Source organism: Hemitrygon akajei, chromosome 19 (genome assembly GCF_048418815.1).
Source record: "Hemitrygon akajei chromosome 19, sHemAka1.3, whole genome shotgun sequence".
NCBI classification, from domain to species: Eukaryota; Metazoa; Chordata; class Chondrichthyes; order Myliobatiformes; family Dasyatidae; genus Hemitrygon; species Hemitrygon akajei.
In genome coordinates this window covers 9,048,852-9,062,679 of record NC_133142.1, presented here as the reverse complement: position 1 = coordinate 9,062,679, position 13,828 = coordinate 9,048,852, and the positions used below count along the sequence as shown (strand labels likewise).

Here is a 13,828-nt window from a genome sequence, read left to right as displayed (position 1 = left end):
AGGACCTATCACTAACACAGTCATCAATGTGGCAGAGTGAGAATTGACAGTGATGTCAAAGAGTGTTTGGAACAAGGGCTATTACATGTAAGCAGGCATAACTAAGGCCCAGTGCTAGTGCCCGTGGCTATACCTATACATATAGGATAAGTTTAGAGGGATATGGGCCAAAGGCAGGCAAATGGAAAAGCTCAGGTCAGCACCTTTGTCAACATGGGCACTGGGCTGAAGAACCTGGTCCTGCGCAGCATGACTCTGTGCCATTGAGTTCTAGATCATAAACCCTTTATTATTTTTAAAGAGAATTTTCTACACGTCCCCATATCACTCTTCTTCCTTTCTCCTTCATTCCTTGTTTTTTTTCTCTTTTTCCCCCTTTCTCTTTATCATCCAAAAATAATTCTGAATCTAGCCAATGAAAATAAATAAGCTTCTGATACTGAAAACCTGAAATGAAAGCAGAAAATGCTGGAAACACTCAGCAGGTCAGGAGGCATCTAGGGAAAGAGAAACACAGTTAAACTTGAGGACCCTTAATCAGAACTGTGAAATTGTGAAAGCAAGCAATTCTTTCAATTGCAGGGAGGTGGGAAAAGGCTTAGGATAAAAGAGGTATTTGTCATCAGCCAGAGTTACTATGGGGATAATCTGTAAACAGTGTCATCTGATAGATTAATAAAGGCAGTTAGAGGTGACATGAACAAAGGATCACATAGGCTGTAAAGCTACAGAATTGAAAGCAGTGCCCAGCACATCAGATTGTGCTGGTAGAAATCAATATACTGACCCAATATTGCAGATTAATGACATACAGCATTGTTTGTAAATTCTGAAAAAAGAAAACAAGTATCCTGAAATTGTTAAATTAAATAATGAGTCTGGAAGAATGTTTTGCACCTAGATGGAAGATGAGGTGTTGTTTTTCAAATTTACATGGGTCCTTGTTATAATTATGAATGGAGAATTTCTTGTGGCAGATAACTAAAAGTTCTGGGTGTTCCGTAGACTGGATGCAGGTTCTGAGTCCTTCACCGATGACATGATTCCTTCCCCTTTCAATATTGTGAAGGGATCATTCTCTTCCTGATTTGCTGGTCTTATTGTGATCTCCCAGCCAAAAGGTCTGCGTATGACACTTTACTGTACAACTGCACCTACAACATCATCTTTCTAATCACTCCTTCCAAATGAAGCAGCAGTTCACTTGCACTGCTTCACATCTAGTGTATTGCTTTTGGTGTTTATGACATTGTGTCATCTACATCAGAGGAACCTACACAGATTAAGCACCTATCCTTAACTGCAGGGGCTACCCTGAGCTTCTAATAACCTGTCACTTAATTCTCTAGCCAACTCTATTTCTGACCTGTAGCCTCTTGTGCTATAATAAGGCTTAACGTAAGCTTGAGGAACATCAACTCATTCCACATCTATGTGACCTTCTAGATGCTATCAAATTCAACAACTTTAGGTAATATGCTTTCTCTGTTTGCATTAGAACTGGGCATAGTAACACACACAAAATGCTTGAGGGACTCCGCAACTCAGGCAGCATGTATGGAGAGAAATAAAAGCTTGATGTTTCATATGTGATGAAGGGTCTCAGCCAAAAACATTGACTCTACTTCTCTCCATAGACACTGCCTGCCTGACCTGTTGAGTTCTTCTAGCATTTTGTGTGTGTTGCTCTGGATTTCCAGCATCTGTAGAGTCTTTTGTGTTTAGAATTGTATCTGTTATAGGTCATCCACATGTCACGTTATCTCATTTTTATCCTTTCTCCATTCACATGGCTTGGCCGTCTGGCCATTTTATGCAATCTAGGTTTCACGTTATCTCATTCTTATCCTTTCTCTGCCCACATGGCCTGGCCTTCTGGCCATTTTCAACAATCCAGGTTGATGTTTCATTGTTTTTTTCCCAATCTCTCTAAAGACCAAAGTACATTTGTTATTGAAGTATGTATACTATGTACAACCTTGAAATTCGTCTTCTTACAGGCAGCCAAAAAAACCAAAGAAGCCAAATAGAACCCATTTAAAAAAGTCTGTCAAACACACAATGTGCAGAAGAAAAGAACAAATTTTGCAAACAATAAAAAAATAAACAAACAATAATCAGAACTAAGTTCGCTAAAGTGAGACCACTGTCATGAAGCCAATTCATTACTGCAGCCGGTCCAGGAGCCATAGCCTCAATTCAGTGCAGAGATGAGTAGACCTTGTGCAGCAGCGAGCTGAACATCAGCCCATCCATTGCCTCTGGTCTTGACACTCCAACCTTTTTAAATCTGGCCCTGCACTTAAATTGGCTAGCCATTGGCTCGTTCCTCGTTCTTGGGCCCTGGCCCTTCCGTTTCAATTCAACCCCAAGTTCACCTCGTCAATGGCCAAATATCAACTTGTTTCTTGCTCTTGGGCCTGGGCCCCTTTGCCCTAATTTGGCCTGTACCCGACCTTTTCAATATGGCCCTGCACTTAAATCATACAAACATCAGCACATTCCTTGCTCTTGGGCCTGGGTCCTGCCGCTTTGATTTGGCCACAAGTCAAAGGCCAAATCTTGTTAACCTATCAACCAACTAACTTCATCAACAGCAACTCTGTCCTCATCTTATCGGGAGATTCCCTTTGTCCTGCCCATCATTTCCCTCCCTCTCTGAAGCTTAAAACTAACTTGTTTTTTCCCTTTCCCAGTTCTGACGAATGTCTCTGAACCGTTCGGCATGGACTGGATGGGACAAAGGTCTTGTTTCTGTGCTGTAGTTCTCAATGACTGTAACTGAAACACTAGCTTTCTTTATTTTTACATTGATGCTGCCTGACCTGTTGAATGTTCTGAGCATTTTCTGTTCTTATTTTTAAATACAGCCATCTTCTTGTTTTGTTTTATTCAGATCCAATGTTGTTAATGTGCAATAGATTCTGTCCTTTGGTTTTGAAAATATTCATCAGCAATCACTAATTTTAATAAAGTATACACTTCTTGACTGTCTAGTGTAAAATTCCTCATGTGTGTTTCATTATGAACAATGCATAGGCAACACGGTGAAGGAACGTGTATGCCAAATTAGCCATTACCTTGTTTAAACAGCAGGACTCTGTTATATGAGAGGAGTGTAGCATTTTCTTTCCCTGCTGTTCATTGGCAAAGCATACAACAGCTAATGTGAAATTCCAATTTGAGTGAAGGTGTTATCTCTTAGTTTTCTAGAGTAGTGTTAAAGACAGCTGCTCTTTATTTAATGCCTTCATGCCACAAAATTGTCAATGACGTCAAGAGCATAATCTGTGGTGACCTTGTATATGAATAACTGTGGATTGGAGTTTTTTTGCTCAGTGCCTTTAAATGTAATTTAGATTGTGTGAAATCTTGCATCCTGTTTAATCCGGAGCTAAGTATCACATCTGCTCAGCAAAATCTGGTTATTTCACCTCCACAGCTTGTTTTGACCTTATTTGAATCTTTGTTGAACCTTTGTTACCCGCAGGCTCAACAGAGTAAAATTCGCCTTTGCGCTTTTGATTCAATCAGTTGTAAGATCATATGTCATAGAAACAGAAACTTCAGCCCACTGTGTCTGTGCTGACCATCATGCCAATCGCACTTGCTGACATTAATTCCATGTTCCTCCATGCCTTGTTCATTCAAGTACCTGTCCAGCTACCTCTTAAATATTGTTACCATGTCTGCTACTACCATCTCCGTTAGCAGCTTATTCCAGATACCATCTACTCTGTGTGTGAAAAGCTTACTCCTCATATCCCCTTTAAGCTTCCTCCTCCTCATCTTTTAAGCTTTACTATCCAGGAAACAGAGTTTAGCGAAATACCTACTGTACTGTGGTTTATTGATCATTACAGAATGTCTCTCTGGTGCTTTCCATGCCCTCCCCTCTCCCTTATCCTTTTCCCAACCTTGGCTCTTCTCTTTCTTCCCCGTTCCTGCTCTCATTCCACAATAGTGACCCATATCAGAATCAGATTTATCATCACTCACGTGTCATGAATTTGTTTTTTTTGTGTGACAACAGTACAATGCAATACATAAAATTAGTATTGTTATTATACAAAAGTCTTAGGCACCCTAGCTATATACATGTGCCTAAGAATTTTGCACAGTACTGTATCTATTATCTGCTTAGCATGAGACAATTGGCTGTCTGTCATTATTTAATATCTTCACCCAATATTGGCAGAAATGTACACGTTTGTATGATGCACAGTGTTAATCTAATGAAGACTAATTTTATCCTTATTTCTCTAAAAATATACCATTGTCTTCACAGTATCCATAATTGTACCTAGAAAAAGAGGAAGTTACTTGATATTTTGTGCTCTCAGAAACAGATATTCAATTATTTCAATTTCCCCCCCCCCCCCCATTCTTAATTGGTATTTGCAGTTCTCAATATTTGGCACTGTTGGCATGGAGTTCAGGGTTGAGTATTTTGTTGTCTTTCCACAGGTGAACATCCCTAACTCTCCCACCACCAACATATTGGCTTGCACTGGAAATGCATTTCCCACACAAATCGATTAGTATTCTTTGTTGCCAAGTCTGCTGTGGTGTATGACATGTCTAGATTCAGCACTCTGGAAACCTGTATCATTACAAATTTAAAAGCACTTCTATTGATGTAAGCTTGGTCTAAGTAGGGATTCCTAACCATCTGTTATGCCAAGGACCCCTACCATTATCCAAGGGGTCTGTGGATCTTGGATCTAAGTTTTCATTGTACAGCATTTTTGCTGTCTTGGAGGTTCATATTAAAGCTCTGCATTATGCTTGCAAATTGGGAAGCTCAATGCACAGAAACCTTATTAATGATTTTGTATTTACTATTTTTTCCCAATTTCTCCTTGATGCTATTAAATAATGGACGCTTGTCCACTTTTTTCTTGACACCACTGCAAGGATGTATGACTTGTAAGCTGCTGCTTTTAATGAAAACTTGCTTTGCCAGAATTATGAAAGGTACAACAATATACGGTATTTGAGAGGTTTATTGGCTGTTTTATTGTGTCCTATTTTTGTCACTTTCTGTTGTAAATTCAAAGGTGAGAACATGAGGATGGAATGATTGAATTGTTGGCTTCATGATAGAATAGGGAACAGTTCAGGCCTTTCAGCTCACGATGTTCTCCTGACCCTTTAGCCTGCTCCGGGATCAATCTAACCCTTCCCTCCCACATAGAGCTCCATTTTTTTTCTCATTCATGTGCCTATCTAAGAGTCACTTAAATGTCCCTCATATATCTGCCTCTACCACTACTCCTGGCAGTGCATTCCATGCACTTAACACTCTCTGTGTTTAAGTAAAAAACCTGCCTCTGACATCCCCTTATACTTTCCTCTAATCACTTTCCAGTGATGCCCTTTTGTATTAGCCGTTGCTGTTATAGGTGATGTCTGTCCACTCTATCTTATAGACCCCTATCAAGCCACCTGTTATTCCCCTTCACTCCAAAGAGAAAGGCCCTAGTTTTCTCAGTCTTTGCACAGTAGACATGCTGTCTAATTTAGCAGTATCCAGGTAAAGCACCTCTCCATCTTCTCAAAAACCTCCACATCCTTCCAATAATGAGGCAACCAGCACTGAACACAATACTCCCAAGTGTAGTCTAACCAGACTTTTATAGAGCTGCAACATTACATTGCAGCTCTTGAACTCATTTCCCCAAAAAATGAAGGCCAACACACCATGCACCTTCTTAACATGTGTGGTAACAATATTTTTTTCCTGAAACTATCTTTAGTCAGATGTGTTGGTCTTCAGATTTTTGCTGACCATCTTTTTATTAAAATCAAACAAAAGAAAATCTAATCCACAGTTTTGAACCTATATTTGATACATAAATTCGCTGTGAAAGTCTATTTAAATTTCAGACTTTCAGCGTGAGAGCACTCTGTTCAGCTTCATCTTTGGCTGCTGAATGCTGTAGAAGCTTTTCAGCTGCCGTAGTCACTCAGAATCAGAATCGAGCTTATTATCACTGACATATGTTGTAAAATTTGTTGTTTTTCAGCTGCAGTACAGTGCAAAACATACTATAAATTACAATAAGAAGTACAGTTTATATAAAACAATGTAGTGTTCATGGGTTCATTGACCATTCAGGAATCTGTTCCTAAACCTGTTCTCTGTACTTTACCTATTCACCGAATCCTTGAGGCATTGTTGGATGACAGAGGAAAGTCTCCTCTGAAATAGCATGTGCACTGGCTCTAACTGAGAAGCCCATTAGTGCTCCAGTAACTCGGAGAAGAATGATGATTGTATTTTACACTGCTGGTCTCTATGCTCTGGATGACGTTACAGGTTAAACTTACCATCTTGCTGTGCTATTGGAAGAGCTTCCTCAATAATTTAATCAGTGATTTTTAGTTGATCTCTGTCGAAGAAATAGCCACTAAAGACATTTTTAGTCATTTATTAACTGTTGACATTACTGACGACAACAGCATTTATGTCTATCAATAATCACCCTTGAATTGAGGAGGCAATTCAGAGTCAAGGACTGGAGTTGCAGATTAGACAGACAGGATACGCATGGAAGCTTTCATTCCTTGAAGAATGTTTGTGGAAATAAAAATACCTGCAAAAAGACAGCATGTGTTGCACATTTACTAAAGACCTCATTGAATGTTGGAATGTTTAAACTTGAAGAATGAAATGCACAGGACATGAATATGTCAAAACCCTCAAATCTTCTTCTCTTGCATTTTTTTGACAGAGGTACATATGATATATATGTAAATAAGGGTGGGCAGCCTCAGCTTGTTGGCAAATATGACAATCACGGCAGCTTTGGTGAGCTGGCACTCATGTACAACACTCCAAGGGCTGCTACTATCATCGCTACCACGGAAGGAGCTCTTTGGGGGCTGGTAAGTAACATTAAAGCAACAAAATTTCATGAAAGCTTGTCGGATATTCAGGCACAGTGTTTCTTATGTAGTGAATTTGTGTTTGTAGATCAGAGCTTTGAAAATTGATTTATTTCAAATTAACGGAAGTTTTATTTGTTAAGTAATTAAAGAGATGCATCACTTTTAGTGCATTGCTCGTGGCTCAAGGATGAGGTAGAGTATGGTGTGACCTGTGATAGCTGGGGTTGGGTCAGTAGCAGGGTTCAGAAAGATTTGGTGTAATGTTTAACATGGAGCTTAAGGTAGCCTGGATCAAAAGAAAGTGATCAAAAGAAATTAACAGTTGAAACTGAAATAAGCCTACACTCAGTGGCCACTTTATTAGGCATTCTTCTACATCTGCTTGTTAATACAAATATCTATTCAGCCAACTATGTGGCAGCAACTCAATGCATAAAAGCATGCAGACATGGTCAAGAGATTTAAGTTATTGTTCAGACCAATCAGAATGAGAAGAAATACAATCTGAGTGACTTTGACCATGGAATAATTGTTGGTGCCAGACAGGGTGGTTTGAGTGTCTAAGAAACTGCTGATCTCCTGGGGGATGTTCATACAAAACAGTTCTCTAGAGTTTACAGAGAATGGTGTGAGAAACGGAAGAAATATCCAGCGAGCGGCAGTTCTGTAGGCCAAAATACATTGTTAATGAGCAAGGTCCAATAAGAACTGTCGGGTTGGTTCAAGCTGACAGGAAGGCAACACAAATAACCACATTACAACAGTGGTGTGCTAAAGAGCATCTCTGAACACATAACACGCTGAACTTCAAAATGGATAGGCTGTAGCCGCAGAAGACCACACCTAGTTCCGTTCCTGTACCTAATGAAGTTGCTACTCAGCATATTTTTTTGAAAAAAACTGTGCAGTAAAGCTGTCAGTCTAAAATATTATACCTGTTTATCCTATTTTATATCTTTATTTTTCCTGTCTGGGGAGAACTGTTAATGTGGAAACAGGTAGGGGCTGCTAGATTATTATACAGGTGACCTGTAGGTTTGGTAGGGTGGGGTTGGCAGGTATGGTAGAGGTATGGATGATTGCGTTACTAGAAAAAAAAGTACCTTGTCCATATCACAGTTTTCTGTAATGTGAAGTGTCATCATCTACATATGTGTTAAGAAATACAAGTTAAAGAAAAATAAATTTTGTGGGTTTTTCTTCTTACAAATTTTGTAACAATGAATTTTTATTTCTTATCCCAGATTTTTGATAGTAATTTATACATCCAGTAAGGGCAAATTTCCATCACCAGAACTGATGTAATGTGGAAGTACTTTTGTTTCAGATGTTTTAGAACTAACTGAGAAATGTTTCAGATCCAAGTTAAAATTGTGGTTTACCATTGATTTGTATTGTTATTATACTAAAAATGGTCCAAGCGACTGCAGAGGGGATGTGATCAGAAAAGTGTATCAATTAATTTTGATATGAGTGTTTCAGTTTGGAAAAAATGAAGGACACCAAGTTTCTACAGTAGATGCTTTTTGAAGTACAAATGCTTTTTCAATTCCTTTAAAAATAACCTGAATACTTGAATTAAGGCAATAGGAAAAAAAATTGTATTTTCAAATGCCAGTCCTCAGATTGATTGGCCCCCTGAACTAAACATAGACAATTGTATGTGTTAATGTAAAACGGTTGTGAAGGTTTTAGTCATTTATGCCAGAACAATGCATAGGCATTTGCAAATAGATGCAGTTGCCATGTATCTAGACAGTGTAGAAATAGATGTCACAGAATCTGTAGTAGAAAATTTGGCTGATTTGTAATTTCTGAGCTGCACAGATGTTTTTTATGTATTATGTTGGTGACTGTTGTTTGTTATTGGTAGGCATTTTTGTGCATGCGTGTGTGTGGTTAAGTTGCCTTCCTCTGCATTCATTATTACATTTTGAATTATAGCATTGTAGAGGTCCTTCAGGCAAAATGTTATGTTAATCTGTTGACCTACTCTGTAAGATCAATCTAACCCTTCCCTCCGACATAGCCCTCAATTTTTTTTATCATCCATGTGCTTATCTAAGGTAGAAATGTCCCTGATGTATCTGCCTGTACCACCTGCCCTGGCAGCGAGTTCCTAGTCTCCCAGACACTTGAGCAATCACAGTATCAAGTTCATTGATGACGTAACAGTGGTGTGGCTCAACACCACGAAAGATGAGACAGCCTACAGAGAGGAGGTGGAAGAGCTCAGGACCTGCTGCTATGCAAATAACCTCTTCTTTAATGTCAACAAGGCAAAGAAAATGGTTTCAGGAGAACTCGCACCACTCACACACCCTCCCCCCCCCCCCACCTTACATCAGTGGTACAGCAATGGAAAATGCAAGCAGTTTCAAACTCCTAGGAGTGCACATCACACACAACCTCTCATGGTCCCAGAATACATCCTACACAGTCAGGAAAGCTCACCATAGCCAGCACTTTCTGAGGAAGTTGGACTTTGCACATCTCCATTCAGGTCAAGCCAAGTTTATTGCCATTTAACTATATACATGTATGTATCATACATAACCATATAATGTGTACAGAAGTGTGACAGCATTTCTTTGAACTAGGGTGTAAAGCGCAGTAGTGCACATAACATATGATACTTATGAAGGTAATGATAGAATTTGCAGATGAATCACAAATAACAAACCAAAGTGCATTAATTTTAAGTATTGAAAAGTATGGAACAGATTGACCTGTGACACTTTGAATACAATACTTCTGGGAGTTCAGAACCTAATGGCCTGGAGGAAGAAACTGTTTCTTATCTTGACCGTTCTTTTTTTTATGCATTGTAGTCTCCTGCCTGATGGTAGAAAGTCAAAGGGGATGCTGGATGGATGGGTGAGATCCTTAATAATACTAAGGACTCTGCAAATGTAGCGTTCCTGATAAATGTCCCTAATGGATGGTGGAGAGACCCCTATGATCCTCTCAGCTGTTCTCAAAGTTCTTTGTAGGGACTTCTGGTCTGCAATGGAGATGCAATTTGTCAGGAAGCTCTCAGTGGTGCTCCTGTAAAATACAGTTAAGAGGGCTGAGGGGGAGCGTTACTTGCTTCAATCTTCTTCGGAAGTGGAGGCGCTGTTTAGGGAGATGATGTTAAGGGACCAGATGAGGTCATCTGTGATATGAACTCCCAGGAACTTGGTGCACGTAACTCTCTCTATGGAGGAGCCATGTATATGCAGAGGGGGATGGTTTGCCTGCACCTTCCTGAAGTTCACAATGATTTCATTTGGCTTCTCTGCATTCAGGCTTAGGTTGTTCTTCTCACACCAATCCACCAGCCACTCCACTTCTCTGTGCTCTGTCTTGTCATCGTTCTTGATAAGGCCAACCAATGTTGTGTCATCCACAAACTTGATGACACGTCTTGAGCTGGATCCTGCGATGCAGTCATGCATCAGCAGCGTGAACAGCAGCAGGCTGAGCACACAGCCTTGGGGAGCACCAGTGCTCAGCAAACTGAGACAGAGACATTGCTGCCCACATGGACTGACTATGGCCTTACTGTACTTTGGCCTAAATTCTAACCATCATCATCTTCAAGCTCATTTCATCCAATGCTTTCACACCTAGTTCAGATGTCCTTCCTTTTTTTGTCTGTCAGGGCTGCACTTGAAGACAAAGTGCTTTCTTAATTCAAAAACACAGAAATTGAATAGTTAACAGGTAATTGTTTTAAAGTTCCAACAATAATTAATGTACAGAAAGATGGAATCAGAATGCGATTTAATATCACTGGAATATGTTGTGAAATTTGTTGTTACACGGCAGCTGTACAATGTAATACATAATGCAAACTGTAAACTACTGTAAATACGTGTGTGTGTGCGTGTGTGTGTATGTATGTTAAATAAGTAGTGCGAAAAGAGGGGGATTAAAAAGTACTGAGGTACTGTTCATGCGCTGAATCTCCATTCAGAAATCTGATGGCAAAGGGGAGAAAAATGTTGTCTCATTTTTACTATGTACTGTACCAGCAGTTATGGTTGAAATGACAAATAAAGTGACTTGACTTGAAGAAGCTGTCGCTGGATCTTAGAGAGTGTGTAAAACTTCACCCTCCTCCCCTTAATATGACACACCAAATCATCGCTGGTGTAGCCAGTTGGATTTAGAACTCACATAATTAGTAAAATGGAGATCACCCTCATAGATACACCAATTCAGTATTTGGTAGATGCACCTTTGGAAACAATTACACCCTTGAGTCTGTGTGGATAGGTCTCTATCAGCTTTGCATATCTGAGCACTGCAATTTTTCCCCATTCTTCTTTACAAAACTACTCAAGTTCTGTCAGATTGCATGGAGATTGTAAGTGAAAAGTGCTTTTCAAGTCCAGCCACAAACTCTTAATTGGATTGAGGTCTTGTCTCTGACTTGGCCACTCATGGACATTAACTTTGTTTTTTTTAAGTCATTCCTATGTATCTTTGGCTTTATGCTTGGTGGTGTTGTTTTGCTGGAAAACAAATTTTCTTCCAGCTTGCAGACAGCATCAGGTTTTCCTCTAGGATTTCCCTGTATTTTGCTGCATTAATTTTTACCCTCTACCTTCACAAGCCTTCCAGGACCTGCTGCAGTGAAACATCCCCACAACATGATGCAACCACCAGCATACTTCATGGTAGGGATGGTGTGTTTTTGATTATGTGTGTTGTTTGGCTTACGCCAAACTTAGCATTTAGTCTGATGGCCAAAAAGCTCAATTTTGGTTTCATCAGACCATAAAACCTTCTTCCAGTCGACTTCAGAATCTCCCACATGCCTCTCCCATTAAGCTGCACTGGTGAAGCACCTAGGCAATGGTTGTTGTACACCATCCCATCTCAGCCTCTGAAACTTGTAACTCCTCCAGAGATGGCATAGATCTTTTGGTGGCTTCCCTCACGAATCCACTTCTTGCACGGTCACTCAGTCTTTGAGGACAGCCTGCTGTAACCAGATTTACAGCTGTGCCATATTCTTTTTGTTTCTTGATAATTGACTTAACTGTCCTCCAAGGAATATTCAGTGACTTAGACATTTTCTTGTATCCATCTCCTGACATGTGCTTTTCAATAACCTTTTTGTGGAGTTGCTTGGAGTTTTCTTTTGTCTTCATGGTGTCATTTTTACCAGGATACTGACTCACCAGCAGTTGGACCTTCCAGATACACGTGTATTTTTACTACAATCAATTGAAACACCCTGCCACACACAGGTGATCTCCATTTAACTAATTATGTGAGTTCTAAAACCAACTGGCTACACCAGTAATGATTTGATGTGTCATACTAAAGGGAGTGAATACTTAGGCAATCGATTATTTTGTGTTTTACATTTGTAATTAATTTGGATCACTTTGTAGATACCTCTTGTCACTTTAACACATGAGTCTTTTTCTATTGATCAGTGTCAAAAAATCCAAATTAAATCCACTATGATTCAATGTTGTAAAACAATAAAACATGAAATACTTTTTATAGGCACTGTATAACTGCTGTCAAATCTTCTTTGTAACTGCATCAATATGTTGGGCCCAGTATAGATCCTTAGAGATGTTGAAACCCAGGAACTTGAAATTGTTCCCCCCTTCTACTTCTGATCCCTTTATGAAGACTGGTGTTTGTTCCCTTGTCTTACCCTTTCTGAAGTCCACAATCAATTTTTTGGTCTTACTGACATTGAGTGCAAGGTTGTTGCTGTGATACTACTCAACTAGCTGATATATCTCGTTCTTGTTCGCCTTCCCATCACCATCTGAAATTCTGCCAACAATAATTGTGTCATCAGTAAATTTATCAGTGGCATTTGAGCTGTGCTTGGCCACACAGTCATGGGTGTAGAGCAGTGGGCTAAGCATACATCCTTGAGATTGATGGTTGCGAATAAATGAAAGGAAATGGAAACCACACTTTTTTAACACTATATAGTTCAAATAGCTGTAAGAAGGATACTGTATGTGCAATATATATCAGATATGTATCTTTTCTGCTGAAAATGTGCATTACCAAAGTATGGAATTTACTGATAATATTGTGGTAATGAATTGGCGACAGGCAGTGTGCACATTTGGGCATTCGGCAAACAGTTGATTACATAAGCTATTAAAGTTAGTTTCATCAAAAGATTAAAGACTTGAAGAAGCAGATCTTACAACAGAAGTTATGGCAATTTTTCTCAATATATCAGAGACATTTTGAATGGAGTTTTTAGTTGGAGGTTAGTTGCACAAAAAATGTCCGTGAAATCAATCAGTCACCAGGCTGTATTCCCACTCTGTCACGGATTAGCTTGATATACAGGCTAGAGATGTAGATAGATATTTTCATGATTACCTTGCATTAATCTTATTAATTTTGCTTTAAGTTAATTGTATTATTTTGATTTGCATTTATTTCCATGGTGTAGATTTTGCACATGGATGAAAACATGATCAGTTTGAAATTACTAATTTCTTTTATTATGATAAACATTCTATAAACAGTTTCATGTGTAATGCTGCTGTGATGGTATTGTTCTTTAATTGGGTTTTATTATTTTAGCACCATGAGGTGTTTGTTATTTTTGGTATAGTGTAATATGCTGAAGGGCAAACATTACCTTTCCTGCGATCTAAGTGTTTTTTCCACATGCAGTTGAAATATTCAGTTTATTTCCTTGACATTACTTTTTGTGGATTCAATGTCCACTGTAGTCTACGCGTTTAGTGCTGCGTGAGGATTTAGAGTAAAAATTAAGCACAGTGACTGGTTTTTAGGAAGGGATAGGCAAAATACAAAAAATGAAAAAGGAATGCCTTGGTATTAAAGCAATGAAGGTATTAAAGAATGAAGGCAATAAAAAAAAATTGGGATCTTAGGTCAATACAAACCATAACTAGAATAGATGTGGGTAGAATTGAGAAATTAA

The 13,828-nt window shown here is 39.1% G+C and overlaps 1 protein-coding gene across 1 annotated transcript in view; it reads left to right on the top strand.

The window, feature by feature from the left end:
- Positions 1-13,828, top strand: part of prkar2aa (protein kinase, cAMP-dependent, regulatory, type II, alpha A) — a 320,293-nt gene that overhangs the window by 274,291 nt on the left and 32,174 nt on the right. Inside the window, exon 12 of the mRNA XM_073072054.1 lies at positions 6,738-6,891. Coding sequence (XP_072928155.1) covers positions 6,738-6,891 — 154 coding nt within the window. The remainder of the gene's footprint in view (positions 1-6,737; positions 6,892-13,828) is intronic.